This window comes from Natrix helvetica (assembly GCF_964273705.1).
Source record: "Natrix helvetica genome assembly, chromosome: W".
NCBI lineage: Eukaryota > Metazoa > Chordata > Lepidosauria > Squamata > Natricidae > Natrix > Natrix helvetica.
Window position 1 is genome coordinate 85,866,528 of NC_138555.1, and position 20,839 is coordinate 85,887,366.

The following is a 20,839-nucleotide window of genomic DNA, read 5'->3' on the forward strand; positions in this document are numbered from 1 at the left end:
CAGCAAGGAATGATGGGAAGGGAGCAGACGGGATCCGGATTGAGAGCTTGAGTCGAGAACTGGCAGAGTCTGGACTCTCAAAACTTGGTGGGCGAAAAACACCGTTCCTTTCCTTTCCTTTCCCTTCCCTCTTTTATCTTCCTCTCCTCTCCTGTCCGCCCCTTTCCTTTCTCCTTTCCTTGCTCCTTTCCTCTCCTCTCCCTTCCCTCTTTTTTTCTTTTCCTTCCCTTCCCTCTTTTATCTTCCTTTCCTTTCCTCTCCTCTCCGTTTCATTCTGGGTTTTTTTGTCATTTTAAAAGGGCTTCATTGCAAATCTATTGAAAACCCTCATGGGGAAACTATAGCTCCCTGTCTCCTGGTGACTGGCTCAAAATCACCCAGCAAGTTTTCATGCCTAAAGTGGGATTAGAACTCCCAATCTCCTGGTGATTGGCCCAAAGTCACCCAGCTAGCTTTCATAGCTTGAGACAAAACTAGAATTCCCTGTCTCCTGGTGATTGGCCCAAAGCCACCATCTCCTGGTTTCTAGGCTTGGTGCCTTCACCACTAGATCAAACTGGCTTTGTCCATTTACAACTTTGAAGCATCTTTAGCAGGTGAGAGGAGGAGGAGGAGGAGGAGGAGGAGGAGGAGGAGGAGGAGGAGGGAGAACAAGGAGGAGAGTTGCGGGGGTCCTTGGCGCTCTCAGAGCTTCTTGATTTTCTTGCAGACGTCCCGTGACCCAACTACATAACGTCATCAGCGCTAGAAGGGATAGGGGGTTTGCTCCCACTCAGACCTCTTCTAGCACTGCTGATACTACCTAGTTGGGTCATGAAACGCCTGCCATAAAATAAGCAAGCTCAGAGACCCCTCGCTTGCAACCCGGGGGGGGGATAGAAGGGGTGTCTTACCAGCTCCGTATGTCTGGAAGGTCTTTTCTGGCCCAAACCCTCCGTAGCCGACCTCCGAACGCGCCCGGACTTGCACAATGTACGCGGCTCCTCGACGCAGCCCAGATAAGGTCACTCGGTTCTCAGATGTCTTCACGAACTTGTGGCCACCTACCCCCTACGAGAGGACAGAGGGGGAGTCAGATGCCTTTGCCGTCGTCTTCCCTGGAGGAATGTCCCCCGTCGGAGCCCCCTCCCTTCCGTCCCTTGTCTGAACAGGCGGGCACATCTGGCCAGTGGTTCCCAAGTCCTTCCCATCAGCACACGGGAGGCGCTAATGGTCTTTAGCTGCCTTGATCTACCTGAGCATAATTTCCGCACTCCGCTCAAGGGCATCGTTTACATTTTGATGCACGGTTTGGATAACCCAAGAAAGTCGAAGGGGGGAAAGCTGGATTCGTACAACGACGGTGTGACTCGCTTAACCACTGCCGCCGTTCACTTAACAACCGTGGGCCAAAAGGTGGCAAAAGTGGGCGGACTTGTTTTAAAACAATTGGCTGCTTTGAGGTTTTATGGTTATAGAAACATTTTACATGCTGGTTTGTGGAATTTCCCATTAAGGCTTATTGTGTGAATGCTGTGTGAAATACACACTCACACACATAACACCTGTCTTGCTTAGCAGTGGAAATTCTGACCTTGAGTTTGCGGGTCATAAGTCGAGGACTGCCCTTCTCCCACATGGCTTCCTTGCCGACAAGCCCTCCGCACTGGCTTGTCTGCAACGGCTTTGCACATTCTGCGAACCTACAAACCACCATTCAGGGTTTAGTACCGCAGGTTGCCTGAATCTGGTGGCTTATGCAACTGACCTTGATTAAATAAGCCATGGTTTGGAGGGCCTTCCATTCAGAGGGTTTTTTGTCTGAAATGATCTAGGGTCTTCTATTTGAGCAGGGGGTGGACTAGAAGACCTCCAAGGTCCCTTCCACCTCCGTTCTTCTGCAACCACTGTCTCCCAAAATAAAATAAAAAAACCCCGGGGAAAGACTGCAAAAGTAAAATTGAGAAACTAAACCACGCTTCTGTTTACCACCAAGCCCTTTTATTTTGTTCTTCCAATTCACATTTTAATATTTCTAACCTTTAAAAAAAATATTTATATATTTTCTTTTTACATACAAGAAGGGCTTAGCCATCCTTACTGTACTGTCCACCAAATGTTGGAAATATACCGTATTTTTCGGAGTGTAAGACGCACCAAGATTTTGAAAAGGTAAATTTAAAAAAAAAGGTTTTGCACTCTGCAGGCCTCCCCCAAACCTTCTGCACGCCTCATTTTTGTGTGAAAAACGGGGCATGCAGAGAGTTTGAGAGGCCTGCAAATTGCTCCTGGGGGCTGGGGTGGGCAAAAACGAGCAAAAAACAGCCCATTTTTCGCTCGTTTTTGCCCACCCCAGCCCCCGGGAGCACTTTGCAGGCCTCCCTCTTAACGTCCATTTTTGTGAAGGGGGCAGGGGTTTCAGAAGGCCAAAAGTGCTGTTTTCAGTTTATAAGACGCACCCGGATTTCCACCCTCTCTTTTTTGGGGGGGAAAAGGTGCGTCTCATACTCCGAAAAATACGGTAATCAAATATCGGGCACATATAATCACATGTGGTGGCCCAAAAGAAAAAAAAAAGGGGGGGTGGGGACACGAAAGTGCATATGTGGTTCGAAAAAATGTTAAGGCAGCATATAGATTATTAAGCCAGAACTATTTTTTGTTAGGCAAAACACCAGAGAAATATGACGAAGGGAATGTATATTTAACATGACGTCTTTTGACAGGGGCAAGAATTGTATTTGTGCACTACTGGGAAAAGGAGGAAAAAAGAAGAAGATATAATTTTAAAAAATATTAGACTGTGCAGAAATAGAGAGAGACTAAGATAAAAGGAAAAGGAGACGCAGAATACTTCCGAACTTGGGACTGGTTTTATTGGTGGTTGGATAACAGAGGTAGAAATTAGGAACCTAAAAATTATTCCTATGGCAGGAAACTGACTCAAGCAGTTCTCTCTTTGCAAAGCACTTAATTGTAATATTTCTCATTTTTTAATTTCCTCCGTTACTGATACAAAAGAATACAAGTAGCCCTCAGCTTACCCCAGTTCATTTAGTGACCGTTCAAAGTGTTTCACACTTACGACCACTGCGGCATCCCTGGGGTCATGTGATCAAAATTTAGACGCTTGCCAACTGGCTCCTATTTACGACGATCGCAGTCTCCCTCCTTTTGCAACCTTCTGGTACAAGCGATGGGAAAGCTGGGTTCGCTTAACGACCGTGTGACTAAATCAACACCTGCAATTGATTTGCTCAACCACGGGGCCAAGCAAGGTCGTAAAATGGGGTAAAACTCGTTTAACAACAACGATCTCGCCGAGGAATGGACATTTTGGGCCCGATTGTGATCGTATGTCAAGGACTGTCTGTATGTGCAGCTGCCTCTTGAGTCAAGGCTGCTGATTCCACTTGGTGACTCGCCACTGGAGTGGATCACAAGGACCAGGGATCCCCCAGTCGCCCCGGCTGAGGATTATGGGATGCAGCCCCCATCTTCCCTTCCCGGGCTTCCCGTGGAGTCATCAAGTGACACCAGATTTAACTGGCGCCTTTTTAAGATATCGCCCGGAGGGATTGTTTAAAAGAGAATTTTATTCTTCTTTTTTCAGCCCAAAGGGGTTTCTGCAGTGGATTACCCTGGATCAATCCTCAGGCAGATCCGCTTTGAAAGCCGCCTGACCGACCAATTCATCTGTCGGCACTTTTCAGCGCTGGAAGCCGAAATAAATAAATAAATAAATGGAGGGCTTTACTAGGCAGCCGCAGGGCGGACTCCACATCCCCCCCCCCCGAAGGGCATCCTGCTTCCCGCCAACGGATAAGTTCAGCTCCCAAGGCGCGCGATTGCCGGAGGGGGGGGCTCCATGCCCGAGAAATATGGGCTGGGGGGGGGGATTTACTGCCCGACTTAAAAGGCAAACGATGCTCCACAAAGCCCGGCGTTGTCGAGGGAAGGGGAGTGCGTGTAAAAGAAATAATTCAACTCCGTGTTTTTATGGGCAAATATTGGCGTTTTTGCTCAACGGCTCCTGAATCGGCACAAAGGCTTTTAAGGCTAAAGCAACGGGATGAACGACACCTGGGTATCCCTTGAAAAGACCCTCCTTGGCCCAAAATCCAGAGGGTTGGAGATTGCTTTTCTGGACCTCTTGCGGTCCGTGGTTCAGAAAATGAATCCCGGATCCACGACAGATTTCACAAGAAGATCAGCCTCCAGTGATGGAGCACGCACGACATCAGGTGGCAAGCAGTCCCACTGGGGAATTGTTAACTAATTCCTCCTTCATTCCAGGTTGCTTCTCTCTTTGATGAGTTTCCATCCGTTGCTTCTTGTCCTGCCTTCAGGGGCTGAGGAAATTTTTTTAAAGTTTTTGCTCATGTTTAACAGAATAACAAGGTTGGAGGGGACCTTGGAGGTCTTCTAGTCCAACCCCCTGCTCAAGCAGGAGACCCTGTATTCATTCTGGACAAATAGCCATTCAGTCTCTTCTTAAAAGCCTCCAGGGATGGAGGCACCCATAACTTCTGGTGGCAAGAAGTTCCACTGGTGAATTGTCCTCACTGTTAGGAAGTTTCTCCTTAATTCCAGGTTGCTTCTTTCCTTGGTTAGTTGCCATCTGTTGTTTCTTGGCCTGCCCTCCGGTGCTTTGGAGAATAGCTTGACTCCCTCTTCTTTGGGGCAGCCCTCAAACACTGGAACACTGGTATCATGTCCCCCCTGGTCCTTCTTTTCATTAAATGGAATATACCCCATTTCTGCAACCCCGTTTTAGCCTCCAGAGTCCCCCATCCTCTTTCTTGCTCTTCTCTGCACTCTTTCCAGAGTCTCCACATCTTTTTTACACAGCGGTGACCAAAACTGGATGCAAATGAGATCGTTATTTTGGATATATTTGGATTTTCAGCATTCAACCAAGATGGACTTTTTATGTTGAATGTCAGTGTGAATGACATATCCGTCACTTGCTTTTCACTTTGTAGACTCCGGCAGCTATTATTATTCTTACTGGTTAATTTTTGGTGAGATTCACAGCCTTTGGGGCTGGTTGGTAGCTCAACAGCTCGAGTCCTAACCAAGGACCCAGGAACTGTTAAGGTAACGTTGGAGGTTATAAGCTGTTCCAAGTGGGGAGGTTTTTTGTAGAGTCAGAATGTAGAGTCAGGTAAATATTATTGTTGTTGTTGTTGTTGTTGTTGTTATCAACAGAATTGTATCACAGCGGCCAGTTGATTCGCCGGATTTGGCATTGATTACTAGTCGGGCCCCACCCAGGGGCCTAGGACGTCGTAACGTATTTTCGTAATATAAGTGCAGATCCAAGCAGTGCAGCTTTTTGCATTTGACTGATGGTGATTTTGTCAAGTTTTAACTGTTTTAAATGTAATTCCAGTGCTTTTGGAATAGCACCCAGTGTGCCGATTACCACTGGAATTACCACTGCTGGTTTGTGCCATTATTGTTGGATTTTGATTTTTAAGTCCTGGTATTTCACGATATTATTATTATTATTATTATTATTATTATTATTATTATTATTATTATTATTATTATTATTATTATTATTATTATTATTTTATTCATTAAACATGAAACTCAGCCAACTGAACATTCAAAAATGCATCACAAATGACTGGTGCTAATGGTTGATACGGTTTGCTGCCAGCGTCCCAGGGATCAACCAAGGACCTTCTTAAAATATAAGATGCTCCGAGCAGCGCAGTTTTTTGCAGTTCCGCTGATGTTATTGCAGGAAGCTGCAATTTGGGGATGTATCTTGTAAAATTCTTGGACATGGTGCCAAGTGCCCCGATGACAGTGGGTACCACTGTGACATGCTTCATCCATAGCCATGTAGTTTCAATGGCCAGGTTATAAATTTATATAATATAATATAAATTTATAATTTTAAAATAAATAATAATAATAAGGATAATAATATACTTTATTCATTAAATATAATAACTATCATCATTATTATTATTATCACTATCACTATATTGATATTATTATTGATATTATTGTTATTTTTCTTGTCTGGTTGCTGTTTATTTGTTTCTCCTTTTTTCCTTCGGTCTCTATTTTGACTTTGGAAGGAAAATTAAAAGCTTCCAAGGGGGGAAAAAAAACACATTTACCTTCTCACAATACTTGACCTCGTAATCCAGGATGCTCCCGGTTGGCGGCTGGATGAACGGCCAGGCCAAGGTGATCCCGCTGGGGCTGGCGGAGGTTTGCTGGATCTCGGACACGGGCTGCGGGACTGGCGAGAGAAAAGGAGCCGTGAGCTGGAGCCTCGGACAGCCTTATCTGGGCTGCACAAATCAACATGACCACCAGATGGGGGTAGAGAAGAGAGAGGCAGATACTTCGGGCTCCTGGCTGCCACCTGAAGTTCATGCCCGGGAACTGCAGCTCCGATAGCTTAGCTTCACCTAACAGATCCTCCGTTCCATATTAACCCTACAGATAGGCCTCAAGTTATGACTGCTCGCTTAGTGACCGTTTGAAGTTACAGCATATCTGCAAAGGGGACCTGTCACCCAGACCTGTGCATGGACTTTCAGCAATAAAGCAGTTTAGTTAGCAGATTCCTGCCCAGAAGCTTTCAGAAATAAAGCAGTTTAACTGGACCTTCATGTGTGGACATGGTCTTCCCTCCCTGACAATTATGTCAGTTGTGTCAAGACCCACACTTCTGAGCTTGGGGATCGGGGGGGGGGGATGGAGTGGGGTGGGGCCACCTCTGCTCAGGCCCCGCTTGGGGCAAGCGGGGCCGAGCAATGTCATTTCAGGAGCTGACCTACCGTCCTTGTTGGTGGTGATGTTGATGGACTCCGACTGGGGCGGGTTTTGGCTGAGATCGGAGACCCCGTTGACGGCTTGGATCTGGAAGGAGTAGGTGATGTAGGGCTGCAGACCCTCCACAGTGACCGTGCGGTCCACCAGCCCCCGAGACCGGGGGGCATAGGCCAGGCGGGCACACTCCTGACAGCTCTGCCGTTCGGGGCAGGCATGGCAGCTGAGGTGATACGAGACGTCATCCCGGCCCCCGTTCTCCAAGGGTTCGCTCCACTCCAGCACGGCCACCGAGCCGTTGATTCTGGCCACGATGCTGCGTGGGGCAGACGGCGTGGCTGGGAAGGGGGGGGGAGAGAGAGCAGGGTCAGGCCTGGGAAAGCCTTGCCTCCCACCCAGCCCAAAACCTCCTCCACCCAGCCCTCCCAATCCCACCCCAAAAGAACCCACCCAGCCCTTGTTCTCCCACCAAAAACACCTCTGCCCAGCCCTCGCTCACCCCCCAAATAACTTCCCCCCTTCATCACTCTCCTAAGCCCCCAAGAGACCCTTCGCCAGCCCTCTTTTCCCCCTCAAAAAACCCTCCACTCACCCTCGTTCTACTCCCCCCAAATCCCTCCTCCCAGCCTTTTCCATCCCCCAAACCCCCATTTTTGCTCTCCCATCCCCCCCAAAACGCCGCCATCCAGCCTTAAATCTCGCCCCACCCCCAAATAACTTTTCCACCCATTCTTCACTCTCTTAACCCCCAAGAGACCCTTCCCCAGCCCTCTTTTCCCTCAAAAAACCCTCCACTCACCCTCATTCTACTCCCCCCAAATCCCACCTCCCAGCCTTCTCCGTCACCCCCAAATCCCCCATTTTTGCTCTCCTAGCCCCCCCAAACCCCTCCACCCAGCCCTCACCCTCCCACACCCCCATAAAACCCCTCCACCCACCCACCCATCAAGCCCCTAGCTCTGCTGCACTGCGGCCACTCACTGGAGCACTGCTTGGTGACTGGCTCCTTCGTCGTACGGTAGAAGCCGATGCGGCAGGAACACTCGCTGGAGCCCGGGGAGGGGGACATGCTGAAGGCCGGGCAGAGCTGGCAGCCCCCCTCCCCTTGGACGGCCTTGAACATCCCCGCCGGACAGGCTGCAGAAGGAGGGGGGGGAGAGACGGTCAGTCTCACCGAAAAGATTACGATAACTTTATTTAGGATTACCTCTATTTACAGGTTGATCCTCAATTTACCAACAGTTCATTTAAGGACCCCACGAACTTACAACGGAACCGGGGGAAAATGGACTGACTCCAGTTTTTCACACTTACGACCGCCATAGGATTCCCCAAGGTCGCGTGATCAAAATCCAGAAATGTGTCAAGGGACTCGTATTTACGACGGTCGCAGTGTCCCCGGGGGAGGGCCGGGGGGGGGAGAGGTCAGGCGATCCCCTTTGGCGACCTTCTGACCAGTGAAGTTCAACTGGGAAGCCAGGTTCACTTAACAACCGTGTGACTCACTTAACCCATGCAGCGTTTCGCTTAACGCCATAAAGGGGGGGAAAACTTACTCCCCCAAATGCATCTGTCTCCAGCTCCCCATACAGAATCACAGAGCATAGGGGGTCCTCGGTTTGCGACCAAAGCCGAACCCAACCTTCCCATCGCTAAGCGAGACCATTGTTAAGTGAGTTTTGCCCCATTTAATGACCCTTTTCGTTAAGTGAGTCACATGGTTGTTAAGCAAATCGGGCTGCCCCGTTGACTTTGCTTGGTGTGGTCGCAAGAGGGGAATCTTCCCAAGAGGCTGTGACCGTCTTAAGTACGAGTCATTTGGCAAGCGTCTGAGTTTTGAGGACACGGCAAGGAGGGCCGTAAGTGTGAAAAATGGTCATAAATCGCTTTTTTTCTGTTCCTTTATAACTTCAAAAAGTCACTAAAAGAACAGTTGTAAGAGAAGAAGAGGAGTTGGAAGGGACCTTGGAGGTCTTCTAGTCCAACCCTCTGCTCAAGCAGGAGACCCTATAAATAGACCGAGAAAGTTTCTGCTTGCAACGCATAAGGCTGACTTCTGAACCCTGCCCAAAACATGCCCCTTGCTCTGGGTAAGCCCCTCCCAAGGGGGGCTGCCAGCCCATTAAGACCCCCACCCATTCAATTCAATTCAATTTATTTGTGCTTCTAGACCGCCCCCTCTCCCAGAAGGGACTCGGGGCGGTGTACAGTCCATAGAGAATATCACAAAAATACAATAAAAAATTAAATATGTACAGTTTGGAGGAGGTTAAAATGCAATTAAAAGAACTGTACAAAGCTGAATAAATATAATTTTTTAAAATCCCTAAAACAGACACAACAGATTAAAAAACCCTAAAATAACCAGATAATAATACATTTGCCAGGAGGGACAGTTGTAATTATGCCAGGCCTGCTAATCGGAACAGGTGAGTCTTCAATTTTTGCCGGAAGGAGCGGAGGTCAGAGGTGGTTCTGATGTCGGGGGGGAGGTCATTCCAGAGGGTTGGGCCCATCACAGAGAAGGCCCTACTCCTTGGTGTCGCCCGTTGGCATTGCCTCGTGGACGGCACCAGGAGAAGGCCCTCCCTGTGTGAGCGAATTGGCCGCAGGGATGTATGTGGGAGGATGCGATCCTGCAAGTAACTAGGTCCCGTGCCATGGAGCGCTTTAAAGATGGTAATCAGCACCTTGAAACGCACCCGAAAAACCACAGGTAGCCAATGCAGCTCGCGCAGGAGAGGTGTTATGTGGGAGTACCTCGTACTCCCCATCACAGCCCGCGCGGCTGCGTTCTGAACCAACTGCAGTCTCCGGGCGCGTCCCAAGGGCAGCCCCATGTAGAGAGCGTTGCAGTAATCCAGGCGGGACGTCACCAGCGCATGAGTGACCGTGCGTAGGGCATCCCGGTCCAGTAGGGGGCGCAATTGGCGCACCAAGCGAACCTGGTGGAACGCCCCCCTCGCCACGGCTGCCACATGGTCATCCATTGACAGCCGGGCATCAAGGAGGACGCCCAAATTGCGCGCCCGTTCCACAGGGGGCAATTGTTCGCCCCCTATGGCCAGCGATGGAATCAGCTGGCTGAACCGAGGTGCCGGTAGCCACAGCCACTCGGTCTTGGAGGGGTTGAGTTTAAGTCTGTTGTCCCCCATCCAGACCCCGACGGCCTCCAAACACCGGGACATCACTTCGACAGCCTCGTTGGGGTGGTTTGGGGTTGAAATATACAGCTGAGTATCATCAGCGTAGAGGTGATACTCAACCCCAAAACCACGGATGATCTCACCTAGCGGCTTCACATATGTGTTGAACAGGAGAGGCGAGAGGACCGACCCCTGTGGCACTCCACAAGTGAGTGGCCTCGGGGTCGACCTCTGTCCCCCTGTCAACACACATTGCCTCCGGTCGGAGAGGTAGGAGCCGAACCACCGCAAAACGGTACCTCCGACTCCTATCCCCTCCAACCGGCGCAATAGGATACCATGGTCGATGGTATCAAAAGCCGCCGAGAGGTCTAATAGGACCAGGATAGAGGAACAACCTCTATCTCTGGCCCTCCAGAGATCATCGACCAACGCGACCAAGGCTGTCTCTGTGCTGTGCCCGGGTCGGAAGCCGGACTGGCGTGAGTCTAGATACTTGGATTCGTCAAGGTGTTGTGGAAACTGCTGCGCCACCACATTCTCGACAACCTTCGCTAAAAACGGAAGGTTGGAGACTGGACGATAGTTAGCTAGCTCCATTGGGTCGAGTGCAGGCCTCTTAAGTAAGGGTCTCACCACCGCCTCCTTCAAGGCGGCTGGTAAGGATCCCTCACCCAATGAGGCGTTCACCAGGCCCAGAAGCCAGCCTCGGGTCACCTCCCAAGATGCCAGTACCAACCAGGAGGGACACGGGTCCATTAAACATGTGGTGGGTCGCAACCGTCCACGCAACCTATCCAAATCCTCGGGGGCAACAGAATCAAACTCCTCCCATGATGGTCTCACAAGACTCGCTGTTGGCGGCCCGTCCGGTCCCCCCAAAAAAGCAGCCAGGGTGCATGAGAATGGTGCCTTTTGTTACGAGTGGGACCCTTCCTCCCTTTATGAATGTCCTAAGAATGGGGAACCCCCCCCCTCACCGAGACCTGGCTCTTCTGGCAGGGGAGGGGGCGACTGGGGGAGGGGAGGCCCATCCCAGCCCCCAGAGAGCAAACAGAGGAGGGCAAACAATGAGACCCCTCCCCTCCGGCTGGGGTCTCCAAGGGGTTTCTGCCAGCAGCAATCTGCTCCAGCTCTCTTCCCCCTCCCCTCCCCTCGCCCCCCCCCCCCCGCTGGCTGCCTGATTACCCTTGACCTCTGGATAGTTGGCATTCTTGGGTCTTCCAGCCTGTCTGCCTGCCTGTGGGTGGGTGGGAATCCGAGCCCCCCCCCCCTGCCCTGCCGGAGGATGGAAAGAGAGGCCGAGAACAGCTGCAAGAGCTGGGGAGGGGGGAGATGGCTGCCCTCAGCCCATCACAGTCTACAAATGGGGAAGCAGGTTATGTGGGGCGGGGTCTCCCCCCTCTTGCCCCTCGCACTGGTCTGCACCCTCCTCCCACCTCCCAGCCGTGGAGAGTCTGCGTGTAGCATCTGGGCTGCTGGACAATGGATCTACAGGTGGGGCCAGCCCTGCCCCCACCCCCCACCCTGCTTTCCCTTCTCTTGGGGGGGGCAGGAATGCTCCCCCCCCCCCAATGAGCCGGTGGCAGACGAGCAGAAAAGAGAAATTGCTTGCAGGAGTTGGACTTGTGGCTGCAAAAATGGGAGAAGGAAATTAGCATTGCGGGGGGGGGGGGATTCTCCAGGGAAAACCCCTCCCCAAACGCCAACCTCCCAGGGAAGAGTCAAAGGTCAAGGCCCAGAATCCCCCCAGGAGGGCAGAAGCATTTCCCCCCCCTCTCCTCTCCTTCCTGATGCTTTGGATCGTCCTTGTGTAGAACCTCCAATTGCAGAGGCAGTCTACCTGTCCGCTGGAAAGAGAAGCCGAGAAAGGGAGGTCCGCTTCATCCCCCCTGCTTGGGGGCTTCCGGAAAAGAACAAAAGGCCCGGGCCTAATCCAGATGACGGGTAGTCCTTGATTTATGACCGTTCATTTAGTGATCGTTTGGGAGTTACAAAGGCACTGAGAAAAAGGGACTGTTTTGCAGACTAACAAGAGTTGGAAGGGACCTTGTAGGTCATCTAGTCCAACCCCTCCTCACGACTGTTGCAGTATCCTGGTCAAATTTCAGACGCTTGGCGACTGACTCATATTTATGACGGTTGCATGAGCCCCTTTTGCGGCATCCTGACAAGCAAAGTCAATGGGGGAATCCTGATTCACTTAACGACTGCAGGGATTCACTTAACAACCATGGCCAGAAAGGTTGTAAAGCGGGGCTCCGTTGCGGTCGTCAGCCAAGGACTCCCGGTAACAGTTCGGGAAGCGTCCAATCTCCTGCGCGAGCACCAAGACAAGCACCCCCCTGTCCCAACAGCCCTTCTGCCCCCCCTCCCGCCCCCCCCCCCCGTGCCCGATTCCTCACCTCGACACTTGGTGCTCTCCTCCGAGGGCTCGTAGCCGGCCGCGCAGGTGCAGTCCGTGATGGCCTGGTCTGCCCACTGCCCGTCCTCCCGGCAGTACATGCTGAGCGGGCGGGAGCTGGTCTTGATGGCATTGGGCACGCACTGCCCGGTGACTGGCATGACCAGCTCCCTGGGCACCGTCTCCTGGAACAGGGTGAAGTTGACGGTGACGGCCGAGCACTTCTTGTAGAAGAGCCGGAGGGAGAGGAGGGCCATGCAGGCGCCCTGGTCCTGGAAGGCCAGGTAGAAGCCCGTCTTGGAGAGAGGTCCCACGCGCAGCGTCTTCACGTTCACCTTCCCGGACGCCTCTGTGCCCGGCCGCTTGCGGGTGAGGTGCTCGGCCGCCACCGTGTCCACCTTGACGTACGGGTTCTCCATCCAGGGTGGGAAGGTGGCGGAGGCCAAGTCGACCTCGGCCTCGTAGAAAAAGACGTTGAAGGTCTCCTTGCACGAGCGGGTGACGCGTGGGATGGAGAAGCACTCCACCACGGTGAAGCGCAGCTCAGCGTAGACGTAGGTGGCCCCCGAGCGGGGGACGAAGGTGGTGCGCAGCCAGTTGTTCTGGTTGGGTTGGTGCACTTGGCACACCTCGAAGGTCCGGACGCTGTTTTGCTCCTCGTCCATCCCGCTTATCTCTTCCCACTGTGAGGACAAAACGGGGGCAGAGTTAATGGCAGCCGACGGGGTTCGGAAGGGGTTTTGCGTGGGAATCGTCTCTCTAAACTGCTTTATTGCTGAAAGCCTCCGCACGGGAATCTCCTCACTTGTTGGCCCCTGTTAGACGTTAGACAAGGGCCAATGGGATTCAAGTGGGGGGAGGGAGCTGTACTTTGTTCACTTGTGTCTATGTGGGGATTCTAGGCTAATTTCTCTTTTGACTCCCCCCCCCCTTGGATTCCACCACTCTTTCCCTGCCTGGACTGGATCCAGTAACATCGGGTGAACAAGCAGTGGCATCGATATGGGATTGCTTCCCTCCAAGTAGGACAGGACAGGAAGGGGAGCTAAATGGGACACTCCGGGGGGGGGGGTCCCTAAAGTTGCTTCCCAACGTTGCCCCCAGCCCTTGCTGTCCAGGAGATGGTCGCCAGAATTCCTGTGGTCCAGAAACACAAACTATCTGATCATTTCTGTGGCCTTTTCTTCGTCCCTGACCAACTCAGCAGCAAGGTTCCCCCCTCCTCTTCCTCCCTTTCTCCTTCCCCCACTCAGCACTGATGATGTTCTTTAGCTGGGTCACGAAATGTCCGCAAGGAAAGCCCTAAGCTCCGAGAGCACCGAGGAGCCCACCGAAAGGGAAAATCAGATAAGCAAGGATTAACACCAGACAAACAATCAAAGGGAAAACTATACCCTAACCAAGGAAATACCAAGGGAAAAAGAACACCTCTGGCAGGGCAGGTCACTGTACATAAGAAGAAAGCAAATCCCACTCTCCCTAGTATTACTTAGGAAGGACCCTTCAGTCCTTCTCCCTCCTCCACCTTCCCTTCTAGCACTGATGATGTTCCCTAGTTGGGTCATGAAATGTCCGCAAGGAAAGCCCTAAGCTCAGAGAGCACCGAGGACCCCCCCGTCCTCCTCCTGCCTGCATTAATAACTTGCCGCCCATCTCACCGTTCAGGTGACTCCAAGCCTTTATATTATTGTTCATCATCTTCTAACAACCCCATAATCCCTTGCGGGGTGCAGTCCGGGCAACTCAATGGAGCTAGCTGAGTGCTTTAGTGGCCGGATGCCCTTCCCTGTTGCCAATGTGGAGTTTTGTTCTGCAGATATACATTCCCAGTGTGCCCGGAGAGAGAAATATCTGCCACTATCTAGGATCAAACTCACAGCCTCCTGATGGTGAGGCCAGAGCTCTGCCTCTAGGCCACCGCAGCACTCCAACTCTTTTATTATTATCTATTTTGTGACCTCTTTTATTATTATTATCTCTTATTATTATGGACTTTGGTTATTTCTTCGATTTACATGCCCTCGAAGCAGCTGCGGGGGGCTTCCTAACCGAGGAAAAGTGACAAGATCCATCTTTGAAAATGACGCATTTATTTTCTTTCTAAGTCTTTAAATGCGGAGGAAAGTGGAACAATTCGGGGGTGAGTATCCACCCTCCTCGCTCGTCTTCCTGACGGGACCGGCTTTGTCTCCACTTTCAAAACCAGCCGCCCGGAGCGGAGCGGACATTTATCCTTACTCGAGGCAGCCGGGAGGTTCCGGATTGGACTGTGGAAATGTCTACATGGGGACCATGAAGAGCTGCCGGGGCTCCCAATGATGCCCAGGGTTCCCCTCCCCCTCCTTTCATGACAACAAAACATCAAGTCAATCATTCCCCTTTAATCGGCTGGCGATCTCTTGCGCAACCCCCTGATGGCCGGGGGCCCAAATGGCTCCCGGTCGTTGTGAAAAATGTGGTTTTCCGAAATTGGCGTGGCCCCATTTGGCAACCGGGCGAAAACCAGAGAGGCGAGTAAGCGTTTCCTTGCTGCACCTGGGCTATTGTGCAAATCCCGAGTCTCACCTGGCTTTCTTTCTCCTTCACCGTCCCACCCCCTATCCCCCCCCCCGGGGCCACAGACTGCAAGTCCCATCGTTCCCAGCCCTCAGACCCTTAAGGGAGAGATCGTAGACCTGTCGCCCCCTCACCTGGCCATCGTCAGCGGGGTAAGTGGTCCATCGGAGGTCGGCGGTCTCGAATTTGGTATTCATGAGGTTTTCTGAAAGGAGGAGGAGAGAGACGTGAGTGCCAGGCCTGAATGCCCACCGGTGCCAATCTGAAATGGTGCCCGTCCCAAATGCCCATCCGTGCCCATCCGAAATGGTGCCCGTCCTGAATGCCCATCGGTGCCAGTCCCTGCCTGGGCTGCGTATCAACAGAGGTCAACCCTGCGGAGTGTTTCCTGCCAAAGGCAGATTTAGGAACGTAGGAAAAACTTTTATAAACTTTAAAACGACGAGGGAGAACAAAATCTAATCCTAACGCCAACGTGTCTCTTAAAAACACCTCCAGGCTTTTAAGTCCATGGGAAAGACGGATTCGCTTAATGGCAAAGATCCATTTAGCAACTGTGGCAAGACAGGTGTTAAAACGGGGCCAAACTCGCTTCGCCACTGTCTCGCTTAGCAGCTGAAATTTTGGGGTTCGACCGTGGTCGTTAAGCCGAGGACTCCTTGTGACGGGCGAAGGCCCCAAATCTTTACTTTAGGCCATCGGCTGTGTCCCTCTTCCCGCCGGGCCAACCTGCCACGGAGGCACTCCGCCTTCACACAACAACTTCCTCTCCTCTCTGGCTTGGCTCACTTTCTAGATCTCCGCATTTCCCAACCTCTCGCGGAGAATTCCCTGAGTCAGTGGCACAGCAGAATGAGAAACCACTGAGCAAGGGGGGGGAAACTGCCGGTGGGGCATTTCCATCTGCCCCCCCCCCCCAGTTAATTAAAAAACCCCTCCCTGTTCTGGGCGATGCACATGAGCAGTTCAAAGCTTGACACCTCAGTCTCTGTGTGTGTGTTGTTTTTCCCTGGGGTGTCCCGGGTTCGATTTCTGCTCGACTTCCCGCTTGGCAAGCCCTCCGGGGAGGAGAGGGGGACAGCAAGGCTTGGCACCGCCCTCCCAGCCGTCAATCCCATCTGGGAGGGGGGCTGTCTGGATTCAAAAGGAAGTGGGGAGGGAAAAGGGGTCCCACGTGCCGGATCTCCCCCTCCCCACTTCACCTCAGGAGCCCGGATCAGGGAGGAAGCCCCCTCCCCACCCCACTCTGTCTGTCAATCTCGGGTACAGGGACATGGCTGCAAGACCCCCTCCCCTTGTCCAGGATCCTGGGAAGGCCGCCGGCTGGCCAAGGGTCAAGGGTGGGGGAATATTTATAAAAAGCCGGACGGGCGTCATTTCCCCAAACAGCTGCCGCCCAGTGGCAGGAAACAGATCCCACCCTGCCAGCCGAGCCCCCCCCATCTGCATTCACCATGCCCCCCTTCCAGCTGTGCTTTTGCTCCTGGGGAGGGGGCACAGGCTGGAGGGAGGAAGACCCTCACCCCATCAAGACCACCAAGGAACAGCCCCCCCCAGCCTTTCAGCTGTGCCCCCCCTTTTCCCTGGGACTTCTGCCCCACCCCCCCAGGTGCCAATCATCCTCCAGAAAATCATCCTACATTTTCTAATGGGGGGGTGGGCGCATTCCCTGGCTGTACTGCTCCACTGACAGTCTGCCTGGCCTCAAGCCCCCTCCCCGAGTTTGGGAGGTGGGAGAGCCTCAGAAACGGAAGGCCTGCCTCGCAGGGTTGCTGTTGAGAGGGGAAGGCTACGAGGCACTCAAAGAGGGGACAAAGAGGTGGTTGCTACCCTTGGCAGTTGGCGTGACTCTGTTGCGGGGGGGTGGGCAAAATGGGCCCCTTTACAACGGGTGGACTGCAACTCCCAGAATTCCCCAGCCAGCCAGCCTGGGGAATTCTGGGAGATGTAGTCCACCCGTTGTAAAGGGGCCATGCCTGCCTACCCATGCTCCATCAGGTGCCCAGACTGGCATGATCTGCATCATCATCAGTCCCCCCGCCCCCCGCATGGTTTCCCCTCCCTCCCTTAAAGACCCCTCCTCGTTAAAAACCAGACTCCCCTGTTCCCTCCCCACCGGCTAAATGCATGCTGGGATACCTTGGGGAATTACAGGGAGGCATAAGCCTGAGGAGGACCCCCCCCTGGCCAAAAGAGGCAGGCAGGAAGCCAAAAAGGAGGGGGGGGCTGATAGAGACCCCTCCACGCCTGGGTGGGAAAGTCTGCAAGCAGGAGGGCGCCAGGTTGGCAATGCAGCCTCCCTCCTTTCAGGCGCAATCCTAATTTTCTCTCCCACCCCCACTCAATTTGGCACTCGCCCCCTCCCCAGTACGCCACCATTCCTGCCCCCCCCCCCCGCATCCATCGACCGACGCTCCTTCCTGCCCAAATCCGTCCCAGATGTATGACTGGTAGCCGTTGCAAGCCTAACGCTTCCCGGGCTGCTTAGGGAAAGTGGGTGAGGGGCCCAGGGCCCCCAAACCCTCTCTGCCCCCCCCTGGGGGAGCTCAAGAGACCCCCTGGCCTGTAACCTCTGGACCTTTCCCTCCTAAAGATTCCCCACCCCTCGGCCGCCGTCCCAGCCTGCGAAGGGAGGGAAGCAGCCACGCCCTGCGTTTGGCAAGGCGGCTTCATTAAATCTTGGGCACTGTGCCCAGCATGTTTGATTGGCACAGCGTAACAGCCGTCCCATCTTACACCAGAGGTTGGGCAGGCGGGTGCCTCGGAGGCCAACCGATTCCCCGGGAACAGCCTTCCCCCGGAAGAGAAGCCGCAGACCCTCCCTCAACTCAGGCAGGTTGAAGCCTGCTCCCCACCCACCCCCCCGACTCCTGCCTGGCCTGGCAGCTCTGCCACCTTCTCCCTTCGCGGAGACGTAGGTGGGCATTGCTGGATCCAGTTTGCCAGGCCGCCTGGCTCTTGTCTGAACGTTGGAGACACGCCCTGGATAATGAAGGGAGGGGCCCCCAGGACGGATTCACCCACCCACCCGCGGGTGGAATAAGGCGGAAGGCAAAGGGGCCCAGAGAAGGCTGGCTTAATGCAGGGGTCTCCACCTTGGGCCCTTTAAGGCTCGTGGACTTCAACTCCCAGAATCCCCCATGCTCAGTGGGACGGCTAAATACAGGTGGACATTCTACCTGGAGCCCAGGGGGCTGCTGGGAGGAATAAGAGGACTTCAACTCCCAGAATCCCCCAACCGGCCGTGATGCGAGTGACCCCACCTACCAGGGACCAATGGGGGGGCGTATCTGCCCCACCCCTGAGATTTCCCCCATGCTTGCTGGGGAATTCTGGGATTTGAAGTCCACCAGTCTCTGGGAGAGCCCTGCCTTCAAGGGTTGGCACCTTATCCCGTCTCATAACAGGGGCACCGCATGGGGGTGGCCATTAACAGCCTCTGCCACCCCTTTCTAGGACAACTTCCAAAGGGCCTTCAAGGTCGGCCCCGAGCAGAAGACCTTGCAGTAGTCCAGAGGTGAGGGGAGGAAAGCAGGAGTAAACTAGTTGTTTTCTTGCAGACGTTTCATGACCCAACTAGAGAACATCATCAGTGCTGGAAGACGCAAATCCTCCTCCCTCTTAGCACTGATGATGCTACCTAGTTGGGTCATGAAACGTCTGCAAGAAAACCACCCAGCTCAGAAGGCACTAAGGACCCCACAGTCCTCCTCCTCCTCCTTCCCTCCCTCCTCTCCCCACATCCCATTCCCTTCTAGCATTGATGATGTTCCCTAGTTGGGTCATGAGACGTCTGCAAGAAAACCACCAAGCTCAGGGGGCACCAAGGACCACCTCACGTCCTGCTTCCTTCATGGAAAACCCGTGTTACTGAAGGTGGCTGAGATGCAGCCCCCTGCCCATCTTAAGGTTGGTTTCCAAGCTGTTCTCCCCCATCTGGAGACTCCAAGAGTCTTCAAGACGGTGGGACAACATCTCAAGAACATCTCTTGGTCCATCTGGGATCAACTCTACAGCCACCAGCCATCTGGGGTTCACAGAGGATGACCTCCCCTGGTGGCTTCTTACAGATGTGGAGGCCCCCTGGTCACCCCGCAATGAGGAGGGAAGGGAAGAACCGGGGCACCCCACATTCTCCACTCCTAAATCCCAGAAGGATGCCATGATGAAGGACACCAAAAGCTGATCATCCAAGGGACAAAGGATGAGTGCATTCCCTCCATCCTGACTCCATCAGAGGTCCTCAACCAATGGAATCAGTGCCATTCCACTGGTCAATCGTTCTCCTTGTTAGGACATTTCTCCTTCGTTCTAATAGAATCTCTCTTTGATCGGTTTCCATCAATGGCCTCTTGTCCTGTTTTGGGGAATAGCTGACCCCCCCCCCTCTTCTCCTTGACAGCTCCCCAAGTCCTGGAAGATAGTGACCATGTCCCCCTTCCCCAAATCCTTCTCTTTGATAGGCTAATCATACGTAGCTCCCTCAACTGCTCATCGTAAGATTCAGCCTCCAAAGCCTTTATCACCTTCGTGAGTCTTCTAGGGTCTTCAGCAATCAATGGTCTCTCCATAATACGTCCACCTCCAGCCCAACACACCAGAGGTCATCCACAAGTACAATAATGGTGACTCTGCACTACATCCAAGTCTGAAATTCAACTGGGAAGGGCACAGATCCCTTGTTTCCTGGAGAACCGCAAGATCTCCAACCTTCTCAAGAACTTCACCCAGAAAGTTGGAGACCAGATGAAAACCGTCTGGAACTGTTGGGCCTGGAGGTGGGGGTTCTTGAGGAGGTGACGCATCTTCTCCATCAAAGTAGCGTAGATCATCGCACGGGCCCAGCTAGGTGTCACCTCCTTCATTAACCCGGAGAGTAGGACCTCCAAGGCCAAGTTGTTGAGTTAACAATGCCAAGGAGGGAAGGTGGTAAACTCCAGGCTTATGAAAAGGGAGAACCATCCATTCTGATGGGCTGCAGAAGGGTCTTCTTAATCCAATGTGCCTCAACCTTGACCACTTGAAGAGGTATGGACTTCTAAAATTCCCCAGCCATTCTGGGACTTGAAGTCCCCAAGTGGCCAAATTTGAAGACCCCCGTTCCAGTCCGGCCCCCTTCCCAAGGAAGGAGACCTCACTCCTACCCAGGGCAAACAGTTGGCCAAACTTCCCTGGACAACTTCTACTGATGTTGTAAAGCCTTAGTAAGGCCACACCTGGAATGTCACATCCAGTTTTGGTCAACATCTTATTAAACAAAATGTTGACACCATGGAAAAAGTTCAGAGGTGACTCAACTGAGAGGATTTAAAGGCCAGGAGACGAAAACATAACCAGAACGGTTGCAGGATTTGAGTTTGGCCCATCTAGAGAAAAGAAGGACTAGGGGGGACAGGATATCAGTCTTCCAGTATTTGAGGGGCTGCCCCAAAGAAGAGGGGGGGGGTCAACTTATTCTCCAAAGCACCAGAGGACAAGAAGCAACGGAGGAAAACTAAGCAAGGAGAGAAGCAACCTGGAATTCAGGAGAAATTTGCTGACAGTGAGAACCATTAACCAGTGGAACAGCTTGCCACCAGAAGATGTGGGTGCTCCATCCCTGGAGGTTTTTCTATAAAGAAGAGACTGGATATTTTAAGAAGTGGACAAGCCTCTTGTCTGAAATTGTTTAGGGTCTGTTGCTGAAGCAGGGGGGTTGGACTAGAAGATCTCCAGGGTCCCGTCCAGCTCTATTCGGATCGAAATTGAAATCTCGGCTCTGCCAAGGGAAGCCAAGGCCCGAGTCTCCTCTGAATCCCACCCCTCCCAGCAAGGGGAGCTGGAGGCAGCCCCCCCCCCCCGACCACAGTGCTCCATCATCCACACCGCCATGCTGAAGCTGGACGACGTGGGAATTCGGGGGGGGGAGGGGGGAGAGGACCAGAGCCAGCGGACAGCACTGGGCGGGGATGAA

General features: G+C 53.0%; 1 protein-coding gene across 4 annotated transcripts in view; it reads right to left on the reverse strand.

Moving 5' to 3' along the window:
- Positions 1-20,839, reverse strand: part of LOC309400857 (ephrin type-B receptor 4-like) — a 36,135-nt gene that overhangs the window by 9,485 nt on the left and 5,811 nt on the right. For 2 of the 4 annotated variants that reach the window (XM_081969569.1, XM_081969571.1), the window contains exons 2-7: positions 15,021-15,091; positions 12,332-13,013; positions 7,762-7,917; positions 6,789-7,118; positions 6,120-6,244; positions 894-1,050 (exon numbers count right to left, since the gene is read on the reverse strand). In XM_081969569.1, coding sequence (XP_081825695.1) covers positions 894-1,050; positions 6,120-6,244; positions 6,789-7,118; positions 7,762-7,917; positions 12,332-13,013; positions 15,021-15,091 — 1,521 coding nt within the window. Of the gene's footprint in view, positions 1-893; positions 1,051-6,119; positions 6,245-6,788; positions 7,119-7,761; positions 7,918-12,331; positions 13,014-15,020; positions 15,092-17,622; positions 17,644-17,781; positions 17,832-20,839 lie in introns of those variants that run through there. The other 2 variants (XM_081969570.1, XM_081969572.1) reach the window with 2 other exon arrangements.